Here is a 23,791-nt window from a genome sequence, read left to right as displayed (position 1 = left end):
CCAGGAAGGGGGCGGGGCGGCCGCAGTGACGCGGCGGGGAGGGACAGCAGGGGCGCCGGCGGGCAGACCGGGAAAAAGGTCGGGGCTATGGGCCGGCTCTTCGCCTCCAGAGGGTCGGGCTCCATCTGGAATCCGAGGCTGGGACTGGGGGCACAACGGACTCCCACCTTGGGGTCGGCCACCCCTGCCCGGGTCGGGTGAGGGGCGCCCACCGAAAGCTAGAGGTGAGCGGGGACATCGGTGAGCGGGCCGGTCAAGAGCGCGCCTGGCGACAGGGACAAGGAGCAGAGGGAAGTGAGGACAGAGGGCCTCTCGCCTGCCCGCTGGGTGCGAGGTGGGGATGGGAGGGGTGTCTGCAGCGGAACTGTGGCGCCATGCCGGGACGCAGGTGGGCAGAGCGGGCCTCCCAGGGCGGAGGCCAGAGGGATACCAGTGGACCGCTCCTACACCAGCCTGGAATGGGCAACCTCGTGGGAAGATGATGGGGTGGCTGTAGGGAGAATGGAAACTCGGCAAAGACCAAGGGTACATACATAGTTCAGGACCCGGGTACCTTCTAGGGTGGTGAAAGCAGGTTTGGGGAGGGGGACGGAGGTTTTTTTTGGTACCATAAGGTAAGTTAGCATTAGCAGAGTTGCAGAGGCCCATGGGGGCCGCTTCCTGAGAGACACCTTAGCGGACAAGGGACTAGGTGGACGTCTAGGAGTGGAGTACACAGAATCCCACCGACTTCGGGGGATGAAGTGGTGAAGGGGGCGGGTCCCTAAGGTTCTGGTCTTGGAAGCCAGGCGCCGCCCGGAGGGATGCTGTTTTGGGACTCGACCGCGGAGAAGAGGCGAGGATGGCCTTGCGGCGTGTCGGCTCGCGGCCGCCGCTCTGGGGGGCCCGCGTCAGCGCGCGGTTGCCATGACGACAGGCGGGCGGGGGGCGGGGGCTGCGTGGAAAAGAGGTCAGCTCTGAGCCTTTCTGCTGCTCCGGGCTCCGCGGTGCGGGAGGCAACACTAGGTTCGCCTCTGCCTTCCCCGCGGCGGGCCCGGCCATGGGGTTCCGGGGCCCGAGCCCCTCAGCGGGCGTGCAGGGCTCGGTACCGCGCACCACCGCCCTGCACTGACTGCCGCGCGGTACCCTGCGCTAGGAGGAGCAGAGGCCGCACGCGGTCAGCGGAGCGTCTTCAGGATGCTTATCAAGGAGTACCACATTCTGCTGCCCATGAGCCTGGACGAGTACCAAGTGGCCCAGCTCTACATGATCCAGGTGAGAATGGTGCGGAGGACTGAAACTGGAGCCATGCTTCATGGTGGAGTAAAGAAGGGGAATTCGCAGGCCTCAGGGGGATAGTCCCGCTGGATACCCCACAACCGGTTCCGTTAGTGGGTTCTGTAGCCCATAAGAGGACAGAGAGACATTCTTTTTGGATATTCAAGCAGAAGGGTGGGACAGAGGGACAGAAGGGCAAGAAAGGCCAACGGGTGCTTTCCATCCATTAAATGCCCAGCCTGCACAGCCCACATATGGTCGGTCTCCTTTAATCCAAAGACTCTGTAATCCCATGGGGGAAGGGAATGCAGTCTATGAGGAGACTGGGGAACCAGGGACATTAGGTGGTAGGTAGCTTAAGCAGGGCGTTCTGGGGAGGAGTGTAGAATCCTGGCATTCTCGGGAGATCAGAAAAGAGGCATGTGGATCATGGCCTCAGACTGTGGCAGGCACAGGGCAGTCAGGAACTAGATGGTGAGGAAGAGCACCTGGCCTTTGACTCAGAGAAAAACGCTAGATCAAGGCAAGCTAGCAGGGCTTCACAGAGTCTGAGCCAGGTCTGTTCTTCAGGCCTATAAAATCTGCGTCTAGGAGGAGAGAGGGCCATATCCCACCTCGTGGGGGTTGAGTGGGCCACATCTAGGCTTTAGAGCTATGAAAGAACAGCTGGAGGCTCTCACACACTGACGGATGTCACAGGACCTGGGAATGAGGTTCCAGAGGGAAAGAGCAAGAGAAGTCTGTTGAGAGGTGGTCTTGTTACTATATCTTTTACATACTTGTCATACTTTCCTACCAAGCTTGCACAAACTTCTCTGCTTTGAACTCCTCCCCCCAACCTTCCAGCTCCCATATATTCAAGCCATGGCCATGTCCCCTCAGTCAGATCTGTGACCCTCTTACAGCATTTGGTTCCCAGGTCTTCATCCTTACTGCATGTTCTTTTCCTCATGGCACTTACTGCCTTCCTGTTTTCTGTTTTCCCCTGCTACAGCCTGAGTTGTGCCAGGAATAGGTCCTGTCTGTGAGCAAAGCCAAGTCCTGCATCCCACCCAGTGATTGACCAGACCAAGTGCTAGGTCGCAGGATCCCATGGGAGCTGGGTAGAGCCCATGCCAATGCCAGGGACTTACAGGGACTTGAAAAGGCCCTGCAAATTGCAGAGATGGCTCAGTTATTAAGAGCAGTTGCTGCTCTTGTGGGGGACCTGGATTTTGTTCCCAGCACCCACATGGCAGCTCACAATCAGCAGCTATTCCAATATCTGGGGATCCAATGCCGTCTTCAGGCACCAGACATGCAGGTGGTATACATACATATATGCCGTCAAACACTCAGACACTTAAATCAACCTTTTTAAAAAGGTGATGCCAAGAATCAGAACCAACCTGGGGACCCCAGAATTTAAGCTAGGGACTGAGTTCCCTATTTTCTATCCTGGGTTGCAGAAAAAGAGCCGGGAGGAGTCTAGCGGCGAGGGCAGCGGTGTGGAGATCCTGGCCAACCGGCCCTACACAGACGGGCCTGGAGGCAATGGACAGTACACACACAAGGTGTACCACGTGGGCTCCCACATCCCAGGCTGGTTCCGGGCACTGCTGCCCAAGGCCGCTCTGCAGGTAGAAGAGGAGTCTTGGAATGCTTACCCATACACCCGGACACGGTGAGTGTGTGAGACAGGGCAGGCTCAGGACTGGGAAGGAAGCAGTGCTGTGCACACAGCATGACTTCCATCCTGCCCTTTGCCAGGTACACCTGCCCCTTCGTGGAGAAATTCTCCATTGAGATAGAGACCTACTATTTGCCCGATGGGGGGCAGCAACCTAACGTCTTCAACCTGAGCGGGGCTGAGAGAAGACAGAGAATCCTGGGTGAGGCCTTCTTGGGCCCCTGCTGTTGCCTTGGTGGGTGGTCTCCAACAAGCCCCAAGTCTCATCTTCCTGTCTGTGAAAGGCTTTTCCTCCTAATCCTTGGGGTGGTGGGTAGAGATTAGAAGACAGTCAGGGTTTGCTTAGTGCTGACTGAAACCCCTTCAGATACCATCGACATCGTGCGGGATGCAGTGGCCCCAGGAGAGTACAAAGCAGAAGAGGACCCTCGGCTGTACCGCTCAGCCAAGACAGGCCGAGGGCCACTGGCTGATGACTGGGCACGGACAGCAGCCCAGACAGGACCTCTCATGTGTGCCTATAAGCTGTGCAAGGTTGAGTTCCGCTACTGGGGTATGCAGGCCAAGATTGAGCAGTTCATCCATGACGTAGGTGAGCATCCAGATGAGGAATGTCCAGTGTGCACTAGGCCTATGTTTGGAATCTGGAGTGCTCCCACTCACACAGTTGAGAGTAGAGGGGAATAGTGGAACCTGGCTAGGAACCAAGGGACCCTGCTCTGGGGTACCTGAAAGAATTAGGAGGGCAAACAGCCGGCAGCATGGTCTCTGAGGCCCATGCTATTTCTGGTATTCAAAAGATGATGCTGCCTTTGTGAAGTCTCTATAGTTTAGCAATACTTAGAGATTCTCAGGAGGGTCGCCAGGTGAGGATGGTCACCTCACAGATTTGGAGAGGATTGCAGGCCAAGGAGCGCTTTGATTCCATTACCGTTTCCCTCCGGGTGCTCTCCTTTCCCCAGCTCTTGATACTGAAGACCCAGTTTAAGCCTCTTCTGAACTGACCCCCCCAAGAGCTGCTGCTGAGCAAGTATGTCAGGCCTGAGTATGGGCCACCTGCAGACACAGAGAAGGACCATCCCCAGGTGGTAGAGTCCCATAGCCTGGGTTCTACTTCCTGCACTACTGACCCCCTCCAGCTGTTCCAGGAAGCTGTGAGGCAACTCAGCACCTTAACAGTCCTTTTTGACATGAGAAAAGGAGGTGAGGATAGTGACAGCCAGGGCCTGAGTGACTGACATGTACTAGAGCTTTGAGAGTCACTGCAGATCTCCCTTAGCACCCGTGACAGCCCTTTAAGACAAGGGCTACTGCCATTCCCATTTTGCAGATAAGGACACTGAGTTTAGAGAGTGATGCAGACTCCCCTGTAATGCTTTTGGGAAAAGCACAAGTAGGAAAATGAAAATCACCAACGTATAACCTCTATTAGGATGTTAATGTATTTCTGTCCGAGGTTTGTAATGCAACCATTATTACTTTACTTTCTAGATTTTTTGGGGTCTCTTAACTTTCTCTCCTTAAGACAATAGGAGAATGGGTATCATCTTTCACTCCACCCTCTTGAGCATTGTCAGAATTTCCATTAACTATTAACACCTTCATTAACCATGACATTTCATTAACTGTTACTACCTTAATTAACTGTTAGCTCCTCAGCAAGAAGCCAGCTGAAAGCAAGCCACAAGCCTTGGTCATGTCTGCTAGAGTGACTGCATCGGTACTCAGAGTGGTCAGAGAAGTAGACCAAAAAGGACAGGGAGACAAATGCCCCTGTCTCTGTCCTGTCCTCTAAACAACACAGGCCCTGCTGTACTTGCGGTTCTTAGTGGGTGGTATGCCTGAAGGGAGCCATTACCTAACCTTGAGGACTGGGCACACAGCTGCAGTGGCAGGGAAATGGGGGTGGGAGGTTCTGACGTCTGGGGCTTCTGCAGGTCTCCGCAGGGTGATGCTTCGGGCCCATCGCCAGGCCTGGTGTTGGCAGGATGAGTGGATAGAACTGAGCATGGCTGACATCCGGGCACTGGAGGAGGAGACCGCACGCATGCTAGCCCAGCGTATGGCTAAGTGCAACACTGGCGGTGAGGGGCCGGAGGCCCAGACCCCCGGGAAATCCAGCACTGAGACCCGGCCTGGGAACAGCACTGCTGGCACCCCTGATGGGCCTGAGGCCCCTCCTGGCCCCGACGCCTCACCAGATGCCAGCTTTGGGAAGCAGTGGTCCTCATCCTCCCGTTCCTCCTACTCATCCCAACATGGAGGTGAGACTGGAGTACAGGAGCCAGGAATGGGAGGGAGCCACACACCCCACCTGGGCTTCCAAGCTGAAACCCAGGTGGTTCTGCAGGTGGCGTGTCTCCACAGAGCTTATCTGAGTGGCGCATGCAGAACATTGCCCGAGACTCTGAGAACAGCTCTGAGGAAGAATTCTTTGATGCCCATGGTCAGCACAGAAGCCACATTTGTGAAGGATGGGGGCATTGGAGAGTTCCTAAGACACCCTGCCCATGACACAGCCCCTGTCTCCTCAGAAGGTTTCTCGGACAGCGATGAGGTCTTCCCCAAGGAGATGACCAAGTGGAACTCCAATGACTTCATTGATGCCTTTGCCTCCCCAGCCGAGGTGGAGGGGGTGCCAGGTAAAGACCTCACCTCAGGACCAGACACCAGCACTCTGTGTAGCAGGGACTCACAACAGCTCAGCTCTAAATGAGCAGGACCCGAGAGGAGTGACAGTCTGGAGAGGGTTCCCATCAATACCCAGTTGGCGAGTGGATGGATAAAGGGTGGAATGATGGAAGAGAAAAGTTCCAACAGGTCCAGGTGGCACCAGGGAGGGACTGCCTGGGTATCCAGGAAGGCCTCCCATTGGCACTGATGTCTACACTGGGTTTTAAAGGATTGAACCAATGCTGTCCAACAGAACTGTCTCTTTTTTTTTTTTTTTTTTTTTTTTAGACAGGGTTTCTCTGTGTAGCCCTGGCTGTCCTGGAACTCACTCTGCAGACCAGGCTGGCCTTGAACTCAGAAATCCTCCTGCCTTTGCCTCCCAAGTGCTAGGATTAAAGGTGTGTGCCACCACTGCCCGGCTCAACAGAACTGCCTTAAGACAGTGGAAATGTTCTAGGTCTGAGGCACCTGTGTGGTAGTCACTGGCACCATGTGACTAGCAGGCACTTAAGATGTGGGGCTTTTCTTATTTTGCATTTTATTTCATTTCCATCTAAATAGCCACGTGTGGCTTGTGGCTGCCATGATATTCCCCTGAGGTGGTTGCTGACACTGTTTTGTTTATCTTTTTTTTTTTTTTTGATGTAGGATACTAAGCCCTTATGCTTGCTAGGCTAGTGTTCTACCTCTGTATCTCCTGTATCTGTATGTCCCTGTCTCCTCTGCATCTGTGGTTCTATGTCAAATGGGTCAGGATGTCAAACACTTTGTGGCAGCATTGCAGGGACAGCATGAAGAAAAACCTAAAATGTAAAATGGTCTGGAGATTTGGGTGGGAATAAAATAAGGGACATCAGGCAGTCATGATGAGGGTGACTGAAGGGCCAGTGTGAGGGTTCCAGTGGTCTTTGATGCCCCTTACTGTTTCTCCCTGTCTTAGATCCTGCAATCATGGCTACCAAAGGGATTGAAGATGGGGCCCGAGCTCCCAGGGACTCAGAGGCAAGTATGTTCAACTACTCTATGTCCACATTCTGCTCACTTGCTGGCTGGCCACTGATCTGACACCCCATACCTCATTGTGTCCCTCAGGGCCTGGACGGAACGGGGGATCTAGGGGTCGAGGCATGCTCTGTGCATGCCCTCTTCCTCATCCTACACAGCGGCAGCATCCTGGACTCTGGCCCTGGGGACACCAACTCCAAGCAGGCCGATGTGCAAACACTGAGCACAGCCTTTGAGGCCGTCACCCGAGTCCATTTCCCTGAGGCCTTGGGTCACGTGGCACTGCGGCTGGTGCCCTGTCCACCCATCTGCGCGGCTGCCTATGCTCTTGTCTCCAAGTACTTCCGGGGTGGAAGGGTGGTACATATACAGGGTCCCCAAGAGGCAGTTATCTATTTGGGGTGCTCTCAAGATCAGGGCAGTTGTGGGAGTAGAGAGAGAAATTGCGTACCTGTGTCAGTCCTGGTCATGAATGGACCAGTTCTATATTGGTTGGTTTGATTTTGTTCTTACTGCTATTTTATGTGTATGGGTGTTTTGCCTCCATTGTCTGTCTGTGCACCACATGTGTGCTTAGTGCTCAGAGACTAGAAGATGATATCTGATGACCTGGAACTAGAATTTCTGACAGTTGTGAGCTGCCATGAGGGTGCTTGGGATCAAACTCAGGTTCTCTGGAAGAACAGCCAGTGCCCTCAACTGCTGAGCCGTTGCTCTAGCCTCTCTGGCTTTGCTTTTTTGAGACATGGTCTCACTTTAGCCCAGGTTGGCTTGGAATTCATAGCTGAAATTGGCCTCAATTTGTGGGAATCCTTATAGCTCAACCTCCAGAGCAAGTGGTTCTCAACCTGTGGGCCTCGATCCTTAAAGATCACTGGGAAACACTGATATTTACATCACAACTCAGAATGGTAGCAAAATTATAGTTATGAAGCAGCAACATAACAGGTTGGGGGATCACCACAACATGAGGAACTGTATTAAAGGGGAGTAGCAGTAGGAAGGTTGAGAACCAGTGCTTCAGAGATCATGGGGTGCACCATCATGCCTGGATCTGAAGAGACCCAATTAATGGTTCCACCTCAATGCCTCTCAGGTCTGACACCCCACAAAGGACACTTGCTAGCAGGCCCAGGGGGGTTGGTGACAGTGTCAAACTGAAGGCCCGTGGGCTGGAGAGATGGCTCAGCGGTTAAGAGCACTGACTGCTCTTCCAGAGGTCCTGAGTCAATTCCCAGAAACCACATGGTGGCTCACAACCATCTGTAATGGGATCTGATGTCCTCTTCTAAGTGTGTCTGAAGATAGCTACAGTGTACTCACATACATAAAATAAATAAATCTTTAAAAAGAAAGAAAGAAACAAACAAACAAGACTAAGGTGAAATATAAACTGAAGGCTCACCTACCACACTTTCTCCTCCTACAGCCTGAGCCCGTACAGCCATGATGGGGATAGCCTGTCGCGCTCCCAGGACCACATTCCGCTGGCTGCCCTGCCGCTGCTGGCCACCTCATCCTCCCGCTACCAGGGTGCCGTAGCCACTGTCATTGCTCGCACCAACCAGGCCTATGCAGCCTTCCTGCGCTCATCGGAGGGCACAGGTTTCTGCGGGCAGGTCAGGGGTTAGACATGCTCCCAGGAAGCATCTAGTACCCATGCAGCTCTGGCCCCATCTAGGTTGGTGACAAGGCCTCTCAGTTGTGCCACCTTCTCACTCAGGTGGTGCTGATCGGAGATGGTGTTGGTGGCATCCTGGGCTTTGATGCGCTCTGCCACAGTGCCAGTGCAGGCGCAGGGAGTCGGGGCAGCAGCCGCCGTGGGAGCATGGTCAGTGTGGCCAAACCCAGCCTCCTCAGGAGGGGGGTTGTCTCCATCTCTAGGTCTCTGCCCCCCTGGAATATGGCCTCTCTGCATGTGGGCAGGGCCCCAGCTGCAAAGTTGAGTCTCCTATGGGACTCTGCCTGATCCAACCTCAAGCCTATATCCTCACTTCCAAGTTAAGAATCAGATGGTCTCAGGCCTAAGGATTCTTCTGTCTTTGTTCCTTCTAGAACAATGAGATGCTCTCCCCAGAAGTTGGTCCAGTACGGGACCCACTAGCAGATGGGGTGGAGGTACTGGGTCGTGCTAGCCCAGAACCCTTAGCCCTACCTGCTCAGCGTACCTCCAGTGACATGGCCAATCCTGATCCTGATGGCTCTCAGAACAGGTGATATCTCTGCCCAATAACCCCTGCTCTAAGCATGGACTAGACCTCAGAGGCAATAGCATTGAGTTTCTCCTTCCCTTACAGCCTGCAGGTAGCCTCCATAGTCACCTCCTCTGGGGAGCCCCGTCGTGCAAGCACAGCCTCCTGTCCACCTGCCAGTTCTGAGGCTCCTGATGGCCCCACTAACGCTGCTCGCCTGGACTTCAAGGTCTCAGGCTTCTTCCTCTTTGGCTCCCCATTGGGCCTGGTGCTGGCTCTACGCAAAACCGTGATGCCCGCCTTGGAGGGTGAGCCCTTGGGTAAAAGGGGTGCACCTCATCTGCTTCTGTTTGTTCCCTCTCCGTCTCTGCTAGCCTTGCTGGCTCACCCGAGACAGGGGGATTCTTTTTTTTTTTTTTTTTTTTTTTGGTTTTTTTTCGAGACAGGGTTTCTCTGTATAGCCCGGGCTGTCCTGGAACTCACTCTGTAGACCAGGCTGGCCTCGAACTCAGAAATCCGCCTGCCTCTGCCTCCCGAGTGCTGGGATTAAAGGCGTGCGCCACCACCGCCCGGCGACAGGGGGATTCTTACTGTTCTTCCTCACTGGGAAGTAATGGCCTGGTCAGAGAGCAGGAAATGGAAGGCCCAGAAAGGATCTGCCAAGGCTAGGTTCCAAAGTGGATCAGGAGGAACTTCTTGGGGAGAAAAGTATTCTATTTAAGAAGGGGCTCCCAAGGCTGGAAATTGGTTCAGTAGTTAAAAGCACTTGTTCTTGCAGAGGACCTGAGTTCAATTCCCAGCACCCACACGGCAGTTCACAACCATCTGTAAGTCAGTTGCAGAGCATCTGACACCCCTTTATGACCTTCATGGGCATCGGGCAAATACATGGTACACACACATACATGCAGGCAACACTCATACACATAAAAAATAAATAAATAAAAGGAAATTTAAAACTTTTTTTTTTTTTTTAAAGAAAGGGCCTACAATGCAGGAAGTGCTCCATCCCGTAACACAGCAGCTGGTGAGGGCTTCCACTGCTGCTTGGCCAGGAGACCGCTGCAATGCTTGGCTTAACCACACTCTTCCCTCATCCCAGAATAATGGCACACACCTTTAATCTCAACACTTGGAAGGCAGAGGCAGGCTTATCTCTGAGTTCAAAGCCAGTCTGGTCTATATACTGAGTTCTAGGACAGCCAGGACTATATAGAGAGACCTTGTCTACAAACAAACAAAAAAACTTTCCCGTTCTCTGTCTGATGTGTACACAGTGGCTCAGATGCGTCCAGCCTGCGAGCAGATCTACAATCTCTTCCATGCCGCTGACCCCTGTGCCTCCCGCCTGGAACCTCTGCTGGCCCCCAAATTCCAGGCCATCGCTCCACTGGCTGTACCTCGTTACCAGAAGTTTCCCCTAGGAGATGGCTCATCCCTGCTTCTGGGTACAACCCCACTGCCCCAGCCAAAATTAAGGGGAGGGAAGGAGACAGTAAAAGACGGGAAGTAAGCCCCACATCATAGATAACCTCTCATGTCACCCCTCCTAGGTACAAGGATCACTCCCCTTTTCCCATAGGCAGTCAGGGTCCCTAGGACCTTTTGACGTGTATCAAGTAAGGAACCAGTGACTTATCTAGAGGAGCATTGGCATGTCAGTGTGCACATGTGTAAGATGCCTCCTTGTGCATTTGGTTGCATGAACTAGACGGGAATATGTATATGTTTGTTTGGGGGTAGCAGACATTCTGGTAGAAATGTTATTGATTACTGCATACAACCAGAGACAACACTGTCTCTCCTCTGAAAATCTTCAGCTTCAGCCAACTAGAGAGGCTAAAAGGGCAGATAGTAGAGGCCCAGGAGCTGAGTTATGCTGGGACCTCAAGAAGAAGAGACATGGGGGCAGTCTAGTTCTTAAGTTGGTCCTCTTCTCTCAGCTGACACTTTGCAGGCCCATTCGAGCCTCTTCCTGGAAGAACTGGAGATGATGGTGCCCTCTACGCCCACCTCGGCCAGTGGTGCCTTCTGGAAGGGCAATGAATTAGGCAATGAGCCAGCAGCCCAGCCAGCAGCCCCCAGTACTACCAGCGAGGTGGTTAAGAGTAAGTTAGCCAGCACTGGCCTGCACTATCAGCCTGCCTGGAAAAATATCACTTCCTAAAGTACACACATTGTCTTGGTAGATGGAAAGGAGGGAGGGAAGAACCCCCTTAGACCAGGTAGATGGGCAGTGGGCAGCAGGCCACCCTGACTCACTGCCCACCATGGCTGTGTAGTCCTGGAACGCTGGTGGGGAAACAAGCGGATCGACTATTCACTGTACTGCCCGGAGGCTCTCACCGCCTTCCCCACGGTCACGCTGCCCCACCTCTTCCACGCCAGCTACTGGGAGTCAGCAGATGTGGTGGCCTTCATTCTGCGCCAGGTGAGTGAAGCCAGGGATGTGGGCCGGAAACTGGGAAGCCCAGGACTAAGGAAGAGGGCTATTGTTTCCTGCCTGGTGTCCTGAGCAGGTCATTGAGAAGGAGCGGCCACAGTTGACAGAGTGTGAGGAGCCATCCATCTACAGCCCTGCCTTCCCCAGGGAGAAGTGGCAGCGCAAACGCACGCAGGTCAAGATCCGGGTAAGTGTCTGGCTGCCAGGAGCCAGCTTGAGCATGTCCCTAGCATCCTCAGGGTCCTGCCTCATATCTGCCTTGCCTTGGTTCTTCCCCTGGAAACTTGAGGTTCCTCTCCCCACTTCTCATGAGCCCTGGTTGTTAGTCAGTCTGGATTCTCACTCACTGTCACCTGACATCCTCCCAGAAAGCATCCTGGCTACATACTTCATGTGGGTCCACAGATGTTCACATGCTCAGCCTCCGTGGTCTCCCATGGCAGCCCTACCTCCTTCGTGTTCCACCCTCAGAGTGGTCCTGAATCCAACCCTACACCAACTCTTTCTCCCTTCATATGCATCCTTTCCAGTCCCAGCTCACCCTCTCTTTCCCACCAGAATGTCACTTCCAATCATCGGGCAAGTGACACCGTGGTATGTGAGGGCCGTCCCCAAGTGCTGAATGGCCGCTTTATGTATGGACCATTGGATGTGGTCACACTCACTGGAGAGAAGGTCAGGACCAGATGCCCATGCTCCTGGTGTTTCCTCCCCCACCCTAACAGCTGTCGATCTGTAGAACACAACTTGAAATTCCTCCCTGCCTCTGCTCTCAGCTGTCTGTCAAATGGTGCATAGGCATGGTCCCCATAGCCCTTCCCACCCCTTCCAGGTGGATATCTATGTCATGACTCAGCCACTGTCAGGCAAGTGGATCCACTTTGGCACAGAGGTCACCAACAGCTCAGGCCGTCTCACCTTCCCAGTGCCCTCAGAACGTGCACTGGGCATTGGTGTCTACCCTGTGCGCATGGTGGTCAGGTAAGCAGCAGGTATTTGGGCTCCTGTGGGGCTGGGCACTGCCAGCCTCACCTATCCACTCATGCCATGCTCCCATGGGCCATAGGGGAGACCATACCTATGCCGAGTGCTGTCTGACTGTGGTGTCCCGAGGCACAGAAGCTGTGGTCTTCAGCATTGATGGCTCTTTCACTGCCAGTGTCTCTATAATGGGCAGCGACCCCAAGGTGCGGGCTGGCGCAGTGGATGTAGTCAGGTAGGAGCCTCAGCCTCACCGGCCACAATGACTGGTCATCACTCTGGACTGGAGCTGACAAGCCTCCATCTCACAGGCACTGGCAGGACTCAGGCTACTTGATTGTGTACGTAACTGGCCGGCCTGACATGCAAAAGCACCGTGTAGTGGCCTGGCTGTCGCAACACAACTTCCCCCATGGTGTTGTCTCCTTCTGTGATGGCCTCACCCATGACCCACTGCGGCAGAAAGCTATGTTTCTGCAGAGCCTGGTGCAAGAGGTACTGTGGCTGAGAATGGTCCCAGCCTGCCTTCACCCCATTCCACCTGACAGTTCCCACTCCCACCATCTTGGACTTAAAGAGGCCTCTGTGGTCCCGCCCTCCTGAGGGCCAACAGGGGAGATTGAGCTATGGTGACTAGGACCTCGCCCCCATCTCTTCACACATAGCAGCGTCCCTGAAACAGCAATTGGGGGATGCATGCATGCCCTATGGCTCCACCCACAGGGCTGCTGACCGGCTTTTCAACACAGGTAGAACTGAACATCGTGGCTGGATATGGGTCACCAAAAGATGTTGCAGTGTATGCAGCACTGGGACTCTCTCCAAGCCAGACCTACATTGTTGGCCGTGCTGTGCGTAAACTGCAGACACAGTGTCAGGTAAGACCCAAGGGAAGGCTGGGGACAGAATTTCAGGGCCAAGGCTAAGGATCACCCAACGCATTGAGTCCTGCAGGAGAGGGCAGATGTAAGTAAGGCAACTGTGGCCCCAGGAACCACTTATCCCTCCTGGGACAGGGGCAATAGGCTATACTTGCTGTGTACAGACTAGAAGTGACCACAGAGGTGGTGACTGTTCAGAGTCTCAGATACAGATCATCTTCCATGGCCTTGGGCAGGTGCTTTGACCTTTCTGAGCTTGTTCTGTGGTAGTGAATGATGCTAGCACTATCTGTACTCATTAGCTTATAACAAAGGTCTGATCATTCACTGTAGGTCAAAGGCTCAGGGCTAGGCCTCAGCTTGCTAAATGCTAAATGCTGTTATTTCCCCAAGATGCCAGCCTGAGGATGAGTCAGGTCTAGAGAGAGGCAAACTGGGAGTAGAGCCAAGGTGCCTGGCTCACAGTCGGGATACTACGTAGTGGGAGAAGGCTTCCTGATCAGGCTGAGCCAGGCTGCCACTTGCCAGTATCACTTGCTCTATCTACTCTGTGCAGGAGCCTCAGGGGAGGCTGGTAATCCCCTCATCCCTGCCTCCTTCTACCCACAGTTCCTGTCAGATGGTTATGTGGCCCACTTGGGCCAGCTGGAGGCAGGCTCCCACTCCCATGCCCCTTCAGGACCTCCAAGAGCTGCTCTGGCCAAAAGCAGCTACTCTGTGGCTGCCCCTGTGGACTTCCTCCGTAAGCAGAGCCAGCTGCTTCGGTCCAGAGGCCCCAGCCAGGTGGACCGTGAGGGTCCAGGAACACCTCCCACCACCCTGGCCAGGGGCAAGACTCGAAGCATCAGCCTCAAGCTGGACAGTGAAGAGTGAGCAAACCGCGGCTGGACCTGGGTTATTTATTGATACTCAAGGGGCCTCAGTGACTGGGAGGCTGGGGCCTTGACCTTTGGCGCCCGTCCTGGCCCCACGCCCTGTGTGACGAGTCCTCAGTATTTCTTCCCTCTGTGGAGGTTGGGGGCCCTAGCCCCCAGGGGAGGAAGGAGAGAGTGGGCTAGGGCCCAGCAGCTTTTCCAGTGTGTGAATCTATAAAAATAAACAACTGCACTCTACCAAGGCCCTCCCGTCTGGAACACTGAGGTGCTGAAAAGGGCCAGGACCTGCTCAGGGTCACAGGGTAGGGCCAGGCCAGAGCCCCTTCACTTTCACTTTCCCCAAGGGCCCTGGCTGCACTTCCCTAGGGCATTTCCTAGATAGTTTGCCTAGTCCTTCTCCTGCCCCCAACCTCAGACAGTGTTTGCATTTTTTTATGAGAGTCACGTGGTGTCTTACTCTGCAGCTCTCCTCACTTCTGCCCCTAAGGAAACTTCTGTCTCCAAACCGAAAGCCAGGGACTGTGGGCCCTGAGGCTGATAGAGCAGCCAGTGTGGCCTGAGCTTTCTCTACCGCTTAATACTAGAGGCTCGCCAGCAGGAATCCCAGCACTTTGGAGGCAGAGGCAGGCAGATTTCCAAGTTCGAGGCCAGCCTGGTCTACAGAGTGAGTTCCAGGACAGCTGGAGCTACACAGAGAAACCCTGTCTCAAAAAACCAAAAACAAAATACTAGAGGCTCCCAAGGCTAGTATTGGCCAGAAAGAAATTCCCAGAGATTTTAGCACAAACCAGTAGGGGACGAGGTAGGAACCTGATCTCTTCCCTCCCACTGTCTACCAAGCACCTAGCCAATGATGACTAGCCTTCAGGATGGAGTAGCTCTGCAAAGCCAGAGAGATAAATAAGGCCTTTATATACACAGAAGCACAAGGTGGCAGTGGGGGATTGACAGGTGGTGGTAGCAGTGGGCTTGGCAGGGCAGGGTGTGGCATGGCAGGGCAGGGCAGAACTGGGGCCCTGTCAGTGGGAAAAGATGCCCCGGAAGCGGGCTTTGTCCTCCTCATCCTTCTGCCGGATTCGTGTCTCCAGGGCCCGCAGCTCTCTGCTTACCACAGGTGCCAGGGCAGGGTCTAGCTCCAACACCTTGGCAAAGTCAGCCTGGGCCTCCTGGGCATTCCACACAGCAGCATGGGCCTTACCCCGCTTGAAGTAAGCCTTGACATTGTCTGCAGGGACACCAGAAAGCAGAAGGCATGCAGGAGGCCTGAGAGGAGACTGGCCAGCCTGTCTTCTGGCACCTGGGCACACCGTGGGGAGAGCTGGGCTACTTTCTGAACAGTGCACCAGTGCCACCCTGTCACACTGTACCGCTCATACTTCCTGGACACAACACTTCCATGCTGACATGGAAGCTCTGGTCAGGCTCTTGTGGGGAGCTCAGAATGGGGAGATGTCAAAGCTAAGGGCCAGGACCAAGTGGCCATAGCAGTGGGTGGGAAGAGACCGGTCTGGACTGTGAGGGCGGGGGGCTGGCTTGGTGCTCACCGTCATACTTGTTGAGGATGGAAGAGCAGTGATCCAGCACTTCGTAGTACTCCTGAGCCACCAGCTTGCACTGGCAGTAGTTGAGTAGCAGTGGTGTGATCTGCAAGTCCAGCTGGATCCAGTCAGGTGATCCAGGCTGCTCCTGAAGTGTGTAGGGGCAAGGAAAGTGGAGACGCTGAGACCCGGCCCCAGCCTTGGCTTCCTCCGTGTCCCCTTCCCACTGTGGCCTCTGAGTATACCTTCATCTGCAGGTTCTTGAGGCAGGCAATAGCATCATAGTACTTGGCAGCAGCCTCTTTCACCTGCCCCTCACGGTATAAACGGTTGCCCTCTTGATGGATGAGTGGTACTGCCTTTGCTTTCTCCTCATCTGTCATTGCCCATGGGTCCTGCTGATAGGTGCCAGGGCTCTCCACCTGCCAAGGCAGGAACCAATTCAAAGCAGACCCCATGGGGCACCTCGGAGTCCTCTGCAGCAAACCTGACCAGCGCAAGGCTGGCCAGGCCTCTGACATTAGATGCTGAAAACCATGTCACCTGACCGCTGGTCTCTTAAAACATACTCATCAGCCCCTACGTGCCTGGGCATACTGAGTACTAAGTACTTCACATAACAGTGAAGATGTTGGCAAACACCCATGGCAGAGCTTATGTTCCATAGAAAGTAACCTATAAGGACAAGAGGAACTACCTAAACCCCTAGTGCCTTCAAAGCACGGCCAGCTGGCCAGCTGTGGAGGAAGGCTCAAGGTGGGTGGGCAGGCCTCCCCAAAGAGGTGATCAGTGAGGCCTGAGGAGGGTGGGTCCCTAGGAGCTTCGGCAGGTTTCCTGTCCTTGCCCCTTTCCAGACCAACCCTGGGCAGCGGGGTACAGCGGGGAGGTAGGGCTAGTGTCCCCTCTGAGACTAAGGGGGCCTTACCTTCAGCATCTCGATGTGGAAGATGAGAGGCTGAGGGTTCTGCTGCAGGGCGTCCAGGTCCGCATGACCCAGAGAGCTGTGCTCATGCATCTGAGCAATTCCACAGCAATGCCGCTGGCCCTCCAGTGGGTCCTTCCCCTCAGCGATGTTGCGGAGGCTCTTGGCCACGAGAGGATATAGGACTACGTGCTGCAGGAAGGCAGCAGAGGCGCCATCAATGTGTGCAGGTACTCACTGGGCACAAGAGAGTCTCAACATCACTGTCCATACAAGGGAGACCAGGAGGCTTTTCTCCCTCTAGTTTGTTTGTTTGTTTGTTTGTTTGTTTGTTTCTTTCTTTCTTTCTTTCTTTCTTCCTTCCTTCCTTCCTTTCTCTCTCTCTCTCTCTCTTTCTTTTTTTTCTTTCTTTCTCTCTCTTTCACTCTTTCTTGGTTTTTTGTTTGTTTGTTTGTTTTGCTTTTTCTTTTTTCTTTGGGGTGGTGGTGAGGGTTTGAAACAGAGTTTCTTCAAGTATCCCTGACTATCCTGGAACTTGCTCTTTAGACAAGGCTGGCCTCAAACACAGAGATCTACCTACCTCTGCCTCCTGAATCACCATTGCCTGCCTTCCTCTGATACCTTTCTACCCTCACAGTAAAGCCCTCAGCTTTGCCATGATCTCTGGTTACCAAATCCAGCACCTGCCTAACTCACAAACAGACCAAGAATTCACTTCTGTGTCCTGTCCATCTGGATCCAGTATTGGTCCCCCCCACCCCATCTCTCCTCAGGGATAAGTCCCACAAACCAAGCTCTTTACCACATCCTGTGCCCAGCACCACCTCTTCCTTCTCCTCCTCCACTTCTATCCATGTCAAGGCCCATCTGAGAACTGGGCACAGGGCACAACTTCAAATCCACAGGGAAACTGGGCATGGTGGTATACACCTTGGCAGATGGAGCCCTGAGCCCTGAGTTTGAGGCCACTCTGGTCTACAGAGCGAGTTCCAGAACATCCAGGACTACACAGAGAAACCCTGTCTCTAAAAACAATACAAACAAACAACAACAACAACAAACAATTCCCAGGGGAGCTTTCCTGGTGCATTGGTGCAACTATTACTACCCAGGAAGCTGAGGCTGGAGGACCATTTGAGTCCGGGAATTCAAGAGCATCTTGGCCAGTACAGAGATCCAAAAAACAAAACAAAACTCAGGGGCTTAGGGAGATGGCTCAAAGGATAACGTGACCTGAGTTTAGATTCACAGCACCCATGTCAAAGCTAAGTGTGACTGAGCCACTGTGCTTGTAACTCCAGCTGGTAGGAGCTCATTAGCCAGTCTAGAGTACCCATGCATGCGAGCGCAAGCACACACACATGCACACACACGCGCCCAACAACTGTTTCTAAAGAGTAGGGCTGGGTGTATAGCTCAGAGGTACGATATCTCCCCAGCATGTGCAATGCCCTAGGTTCAGTCCTTGGTACCAAGACAAACAAAACACTGGGAAGATGGAAACAGAAGACTTAACCTTAGAAAAGATGTAGGGATGGAGGGACTCACATAACAGACTCCCCACTGCCCCCTGTTCTCTGCACACAATAGATTACCAGCAGGCACCCACAAGCAGATGGTTTGGACAAACGGCTCTGGGTTGGCTCCATTTGGAAGCAAGAGGTCAGAAAAAGTCAGTTCCCACCATGTGTGGGTACAACTAGACAGAAGGCCAGATCTTAACACAGGGCATAAGGACAGAAGAACCCAGAAGAGGTGTTCACGAAAACCCTTAGCAGCCAGGGGGACTTCCCAGTGGTGATAACCACGAATTCGCTTCGAAGAATGAGGAAGGGGCAGGCTGTAGAAAATGGGTGGGAAGGAAGGGCAAGGGGTTTGTTGTATAGGAGAAGACATCAGCAGGGATCAGACTCCAAAGCAACATGTGAACAGCCACATATGCCCCACCCTAACAATGACCAAGAGCCACAGACGTGTGAAGTAATGGTTCCTATGGGCCAGCTGCACTTAAAAATGAGTCCCTGGCTGGAGTCTGGTTTATAGACAGGAAAAAGAATAGAGGTCAGAGCTGGGCGGTGGTGGCGCACACCTTTAATCCCAGGACTTGGGAGGCAGAGAGACAGGTGGATTTCTGAGTTCGAGGCCAGCCTGGTCTACAGAGTGAGTTCCAGGACAGCCTGGGCTATACAGAGAAACCCTGTCTCGGAAAACCAAAAAAAAAAAAAAAAAAAAAAAAAAAAAGAATAGAGGTCAGGATGTAAACCAGGAGCCTGGTGGTAGTTTGGAGAGAGTACTAACTAAGACTAAAGGCATGCACCAACACCTTTCATCTTTATTTAGACAAAGTCAGTGGCTAAGCCAGGCAGGGGCCCTGAGGATAGGACATAGAGCATGGCTAGACAAGTGCCACAGACCCCAGAACTGTTACCTTGACATCACAGAGGAACTGGGCAATCTCTCCCTCACGCATGGTGCACACAATGGTCTCCCACACAGGCAACTTGAACTTCTTGCCAATGATGAGCTCCATGGGCTTGCCTCGTGTTCGGCTGTCATCTATAATGGAGCCTTCATTGTCACTGTGCAGCGTCCGAAAGTGGAACGTGGCCTGTGAAACCACATAGGCTATCAGGCAAAGGTACAAAGCCTCACTAAAGCCCCAGCTCAACTACAGCCCTGCTTCTAAACACAAGGGATGATGTCCATCTCCTGGGACCACCAGCTAGCCCTGCACCTGGCTTTATCCCCACCGTCTCAGTGAGAGCTATGTAACAGACAAGGAAGTAAGAGGCCCATGGCTCCTGGGGGACAAGGCTGAGACAGAGCCTGTTTCCAATCATGCTTTCAACGTAGATCTACTGAGCTCCTACTATACGCCTACACTCTGTGTAAGACACAAAAAACATAGCAGTAAACCACACAGAAGCCATCGAGCCACTGAGGAGCTCCCATGGTCTTTCTAGAATATAGGAAGGAGAGCCAGACAAAACCATATGCTATGTTAGAGGAAAGTCATATTGCTTTCTCCCCACCCCCCAGCATTTTGAGAATTAAAAAAAAAGAAGTGGGGCAGAGGTTTCTCCAAGAAGGCAAATTTTAAGCAGAGAATAGGAATAAGGAATAAAAAAAAGAAAGAGTCAGGCAAGGACTCAGGTAGTAAGTTTCTAGGCCAAAGAAACAAAAGCACACAAAAGGTACAAAAGCACACAGTGGGTCAATGTGTGGGGTGTTCAAATCAGCAAGGCCAGAGTCACAGTGTGAACAAGGAGTGCAGACTGCATTGAAGTCCCAGCGATGAGCAGGGATGAGCTCCACAGGGCATACAGAATATGCTGAAGACCTGAGTTTTTACTCTGAAATGACAGCTACTGGGTGGCTCCTAGCAGAAGTGGGACATAATCCAACTTAGGTTTTTAAACCTAAGTTTACTTTTAAAGGGATGAGGAAGGGGGTGGGAGAAGGTGGACAGTTTCTATATGACCCAGGCATATGGTCATAGCTGGGCATAGTGGCTCACATCTTTAATCCCAGTACTCATAAGGCAAAGTCAGGTGTATCTTTTGAGTTCAAGTCCATCGTGGTCTACAAAGTGAGTTCTATAACAGCCAGGGCTACACAGAAACTCTGTCTCAAAAGACCAGCCAACCAGCCAAACAAACAAGTAAACAAAAATACTGGGGTGCTATTCCACCATCAGGGGCAGAAGTGAGGAGAGGCAGACATCCACATTTGGGAGTAATTTGGGTATGGAGTCATTTCAAAAGTTTGAATCTAGATAAGATCATGTTAGAGTGAGGGCAGATGGAAGACAGCTTGAGACGGAAATCTCAACAGGATATGGTTAGCTGAACCCACACTCTTAACTGCTACATGGCTGTGCTGCCTCTCTGAAGTCAGTTTCCATCAGTAAAACTCAATCAAAAATATCTGTCTAGCATTGTGGGAGATAAACCTATGAACACATACCACAGGGCTCACTGGTAGCTGGGCTTTTTCTTTTACTTTTCTGCTTGAAAACCCAAAGACCTCTACATCCTAGACTCTACCACTAAGCCCCATCCTTAACCCTGGTGATATTTTTAAATTACATTTATTTATATGTATTTGGGGGCTCACATGTGACATAGTGCTTGTATGAGGTCAGAGAACAACTTGCAGAAGTTACTTCTCTCCTTCTACCATCTAGCTCCTGGGGATCTAAATCAGGTCACCAGTCTTGGCAGCAAGCACCTCTATCCACTGAGCTACCTCACCAGCAGGAGACAGTTCCCACTCCTGACCCCCAATGATTGTGTAATCCTACCTGCTCCTATTTACTGGGTGCCCCTGCTCATAGATTTCTCTATCCTTGTATTATTTTATCCTAGGCTGTCCCATCTAGAATCCCTTTTGGCAGGCTTCTTCCAAAGCCTGTTCTCTATCTCCATCTCTCTAATTTTTAAGACAAGGTCTCATTAAGTGTCCCCTGCTGGCCTTGAACTCATGCTGTAGCCCAGGCTGCTCTTTAACTTTCAATCCTGTTGCCTCAGCTTCACCAGTGGCTGAGACTGTAGGCCTGTACCACCAGGCCCAGCTTGGAGATCCCTTTTTCAAGCACAGCTAATCACTACCACCACATGCCTGCTCTCTGCTCTCAGCATTTATTTACCCCTCACCACATCAGCCTAGACTCTCTGCCTGCTGGCTTAACACCACTGGCCAGTGGGCATACATTCATTCACAGAATTCTTGCTTTTGGCTTCACTGATATCAACTTACAACGGTGATTGGAGATCTACACAACAGAGCAAGGAACCTAGAGATATGGAGTGTCTTAGGGAAGGAGCACCTGAACTTGGTGCCCAGATATAAAAACAATGCTACTATCTATCAGAAAGCTGATGTAGGAGTTCGGTCTGGAAAACCAGATCTCTGGGACTCTGTTTTTTAGTTCCAGGACCTCAGTTTCCCTATGTAAACAAGGAGAGTTGTCCTAGATGGTTTCACAAGGCTTCTTTACTCACAAAACTGCATGAGCTTTGAACCTTCAGGTACAGGTATCAGCACCGAGGTCACACCCACATCAAAACAATTTTGAGATGACTGACACCCACCTCTACCCAATGCAGTCCTAAAGCAAAGCCAAGGGGCGGAGTAGACATATCTGAATTTACGCCCACATAAATCCAAACCAATCAGCGTCGAGCTCGGCATGTGAGAGGTAGGGTGACTGGCAGCTGCTCTCTGGGCATGCGCAACCTCTCACCTACGGCCTTCTCCCGCCTCGCATGCGCACCGCACCTCAGAAGAGAAGCTAGGAAAGGGGGGAGAGTATGGACACAAACCTTAGTGCCATCCTGAAAGTCTGGCAACTCTCCTCGGCCCTCCTGTATTACACGCTTTTGGATTCCGTCCTCCCGAAGTCTTGCGATGAGATCCGCCATCCTCCTTCCCCGCTGCTCCCTTTCGGCAACTTCCGGACTCGCTCGGTAGCTTCCGGACCTGTTTCGGCAACTTCTAGCGCCTTGGCAGCTTTTGAGCAAGCGCCATTTTGACTGAGGGCAGAAGCTTAAAAGGGAGGGAATGAAGAAAAGAGCCGTGATTGGGTAGTAATGCTGTGGGCGGGGCCTAAAGCTGCTGGGCCTGGGGCTTGTTTGGCCAATGGGACGCGGCCGGGGCCTCCCCTGCCAATTGTGCTCAGTTGGCTTTATTGGGGCTGCAGCTCCAGTAGCTGTGTGCCACTTCATTTAAGTTTTAGATGCCCTATTCCAGGATTCCAGTTAGAAAAATGAAAACCGAAAAGAACCGCTTCACCTGTGTATTCCCTTTGGCCCTTTTATTTTGCAGGCTTGGCATAAATTATGACATCTAGATTCTGGATTCTAGGTTCATTTGTCTTCAGAAAAAAAAGGAAGGAAGCCCGGTGTGGTAGCACACACTTAAAATACCAGTACTCTGAAGGTAGCAAGCAGGAGGATCAGGAACTCAAGGTCATCCTTGCTTATACATGGGCCAACATGGGGTATGTTAAACTCTGTCTTAATAAAATGTTAAACTGGGCTGGGATGTAGCCCAGCGGTAAACTACTTGCTTGGAATTGTTTAGCTATCCCCACCCCCACCCCTTAAGAGAGCTTAGGGTCAGTATCCCGATGGGAACCTCAACACTTTATGGGTTTGGGTGAGTCTATGGGAGATTGTGCATAATAGGTGCCCCTACATATTAGAGGAAACATGAATGATAGGAAAGGGCTACTTTAGGGGTTGAAATGGTCTGTCTCTCCCTCCGGAAATCTAGCTGTAAACAACCGCTGTGAGACTTTCCTGCTCTCACGAGGTAAGGGAGTCTCAGGGCTGCTGCAGTGCCTTCATCCCTCACCATAACCAGGAGGCTTATTGTCTTTCCCGAGTCCCAGGCGCTAAGTGCTTTACATACTACGACTGCTTCACTTTCCAGCAAGAAGTCCTCAGAGAGGGGCAGGGCTTCTGAAGGGAAGAGGAAACATGCTTGGTTTTGTTTTCTATCAACACAGAGAGCTTACAGGCAAGCTATACCAAATTTTAGTAAAAAGTAATCTGCTGTACTCATGTTCCAGAAAGTACAACAGAAGGAAAGCTGACCACTATGGCTGAGAAGTGTACATCACAGCATGAGGAAAGCTGACCACTATGGCTGAGAAGTGTACATCACAGCATGAGGAAAGCTGACCACTATGGCTGAGAAGTATACATCACAGCATGAACGATATATATAGAGATAAAAATAATAACGTATTATCCAGGTGGTTGTGATGCCTTTAGTCCCAGCACTTGGGAGACAAAGGCAGGAAGTTCTCTAAGTTCAAGGTCAGATTGGTCTATAGAGAGAGTTCCAGGACAGCAATAGCTATACAGAGAAACTCTGTCTTGAAAAACCAATAATAACAATAACAACAACAACATTAATAATAAATAAAATGTTAAGCTAGGGACTGAGAGTATAGCTCAGTGTTGGAACATTTGCCTGGCATTCGCGAGGTCATGGGTTCTTTTTCTAGCACACACACACACACACACACACACACACACAAATTAAGCTAATTGAATACACTACATAATCCTATCAGTATTCTCAGTGAAACATCAGTCATGAAAAAATACTGTATGGCCTGGAGTGATGGCTCAGCAGTTAAGAACACTGGCTACTTCTTCAAAGGATATAAGTTCCATTCTCCACACCCACATAGCAATACATAACCAGAGGACTAGAAACGCTCTTGTGGCCTCTGTGGGCACCCAGACACACATGTAATGTACATACATACATGCAGGCAAACACACACATTTAAAAATACTGTATTATCACACTCACTGAAGTGTCTGCATAAGCAGCTCATA

The 23,791-nt window shown here is 52.1% G+C and overlaps 2 protein-coding genes across 5 annotated transcripts; one reads left to right on the top strand and one right to left on the bottom strand.

Annotated features, from left to right (window-relative positions):
• Positions 1–14: 14 nt before the first annotated feature.
• Pitpnm1 (phosphatidylinositol transfer protein membrane associated 1) lies at positions 15–14,218 on the top strand. Of its 4 annotated transcripts, none has more exons than XM_028770869.1 (24): positions 15–224; positions 1,136–1,254; positions 2,706–2,920; positions 3,007–3,128; positions 3,294–3,518; positions 4,864–5,190; positions 5,277–5,372; positions 5,461–5,568; positions 6,540–6,601; positions 6,692–6,942; positions 8,034–8,223; positions 8,328–8,435; positions 8,660–8,817; positions 8,902–9,104; positions 10,074–10,244; positions 10,740–10,904; positions 11,079–11,227; positions 11,316–11,426; positions 11,798–11,914; positions 12,072–12,220; positions 12,306–12,455; positions 12,532–12,715; positions 12,970–13,098; positions 13,711–14,218. In XM_028770869.1, exons 2-24 carry the CDS (start codon positions 1,177–1,179, stop codon positions 13,972–13,974), a joined length of 3,732 nt encoding a protein of 1,243 aa, XP_028626702.1. In that variant the 5' UTR covers positions 15–224; positions 1,136–1,176; the 3' UTR covers positions 13,975–14,218. The 4 variants fall into 4 exon arrangements, with proteins under 4 accessions (XP_028626702.1, XP_028626703.1, XP_028626704.1 ...); XM_028770870.1 differs by having other exon boundaries at positions 64–224; positions 5,464–5,568; XM_028770871.1 differs by lacking the exon at positions 11,798–11,914 and having other exon boundaries at positions 64–224.
• On the bottom strand, positions 13,985–21,988 carry Aip (aryl hydrocarbon receptor interacting protein). Its single transcript, XM_028770873.1, has 6 exons — positions 21,761–21,988; positions 18,865–19,044; positions 16,440–16,628; positions 15,760–15,936; positions 15,521–15,662; positions 13,985–15,201 (listed from the first exon to the last, which is right to left on the bottom strand). The coding sequence occupies exons 1-6, from the start codon at positions 21,857–21,859 to the stop codon at positions 14,996–14,998; spliced, it is 993 nt and encodes a 330-aa protein (XP_028626706.1). The 5' UTR covers positions 21,860–21,988; the 3' UTR covers positions 13,985–14,995.
• Positions 21,989–23,791: the final 1,803 nt, after the last annotated feature.

The sequence above is a fragment of the Grammomys surdaster genome, unplaced genomic scaffold (genome assembly GCF_004785775.1).
Source record: "Grammomys surdaster isolate TR1022 unplaced genomic scaffold, NIH_TR_1.0 205, whole genome shotgun sequence".
NCBI lineage: Eukaryota > Metazoa > Chordata > Mammalia > Rodentia > Muridae > Grammomys > Grammomys surdaster.
Note: the sequence above shows the minus strand (reverse complement) of the source record. Positions and strands in the feature narration are given on the sequence as shown.

Excerpts from the sequence above, each read along its gene's own strand:
- Pitpnm1 (XM_028770869.1), top strand. The coding sequence starts at position 1,177 with ATGCTTATCAAGGAGTACCACATTCTGCTGCCCATGAGCCTGGACGAG. Across the intron at positions 10,905-11,078 it reads TACCAGCGAGGTGGTTAAGA|TCCTGGAACGCTGGTGGGGA; the intron begins GTAAGTTAGCCA and ends ATGGCTGTGTAG. Across the intron at positions 12,221-12,305 it reads CCTGTGCGCATGGTGGTCAG|GGGAGACCATACCTATGCCG; the intron begins GTAAGCAGCAGG and ends CATGGGCCATAG.
- Aip (XM_028770873.1), bottom strand. The coding sequence starts at position 21,859 with ATGGCGGATCTCATCGCAAGACTTCGGGAGGACGGAATCCAAAAGCGT. Across the intron at positions 15,937-16,439 it reads TCCACATCGAGATGCTGAAG|GTGGAGAGCCCTGGCACCTA; the intron begins GTAAGGCCCCCT and ends CTGCCTTGGCAG. Across the intron at positions 15,202-15,520 it reads CATCCTCAACAAGTATGACG|ACAATGTCAAGGCTTACTTC; the intron begins GTGAGCACCAAG and ends GTGTCCCTGCAG.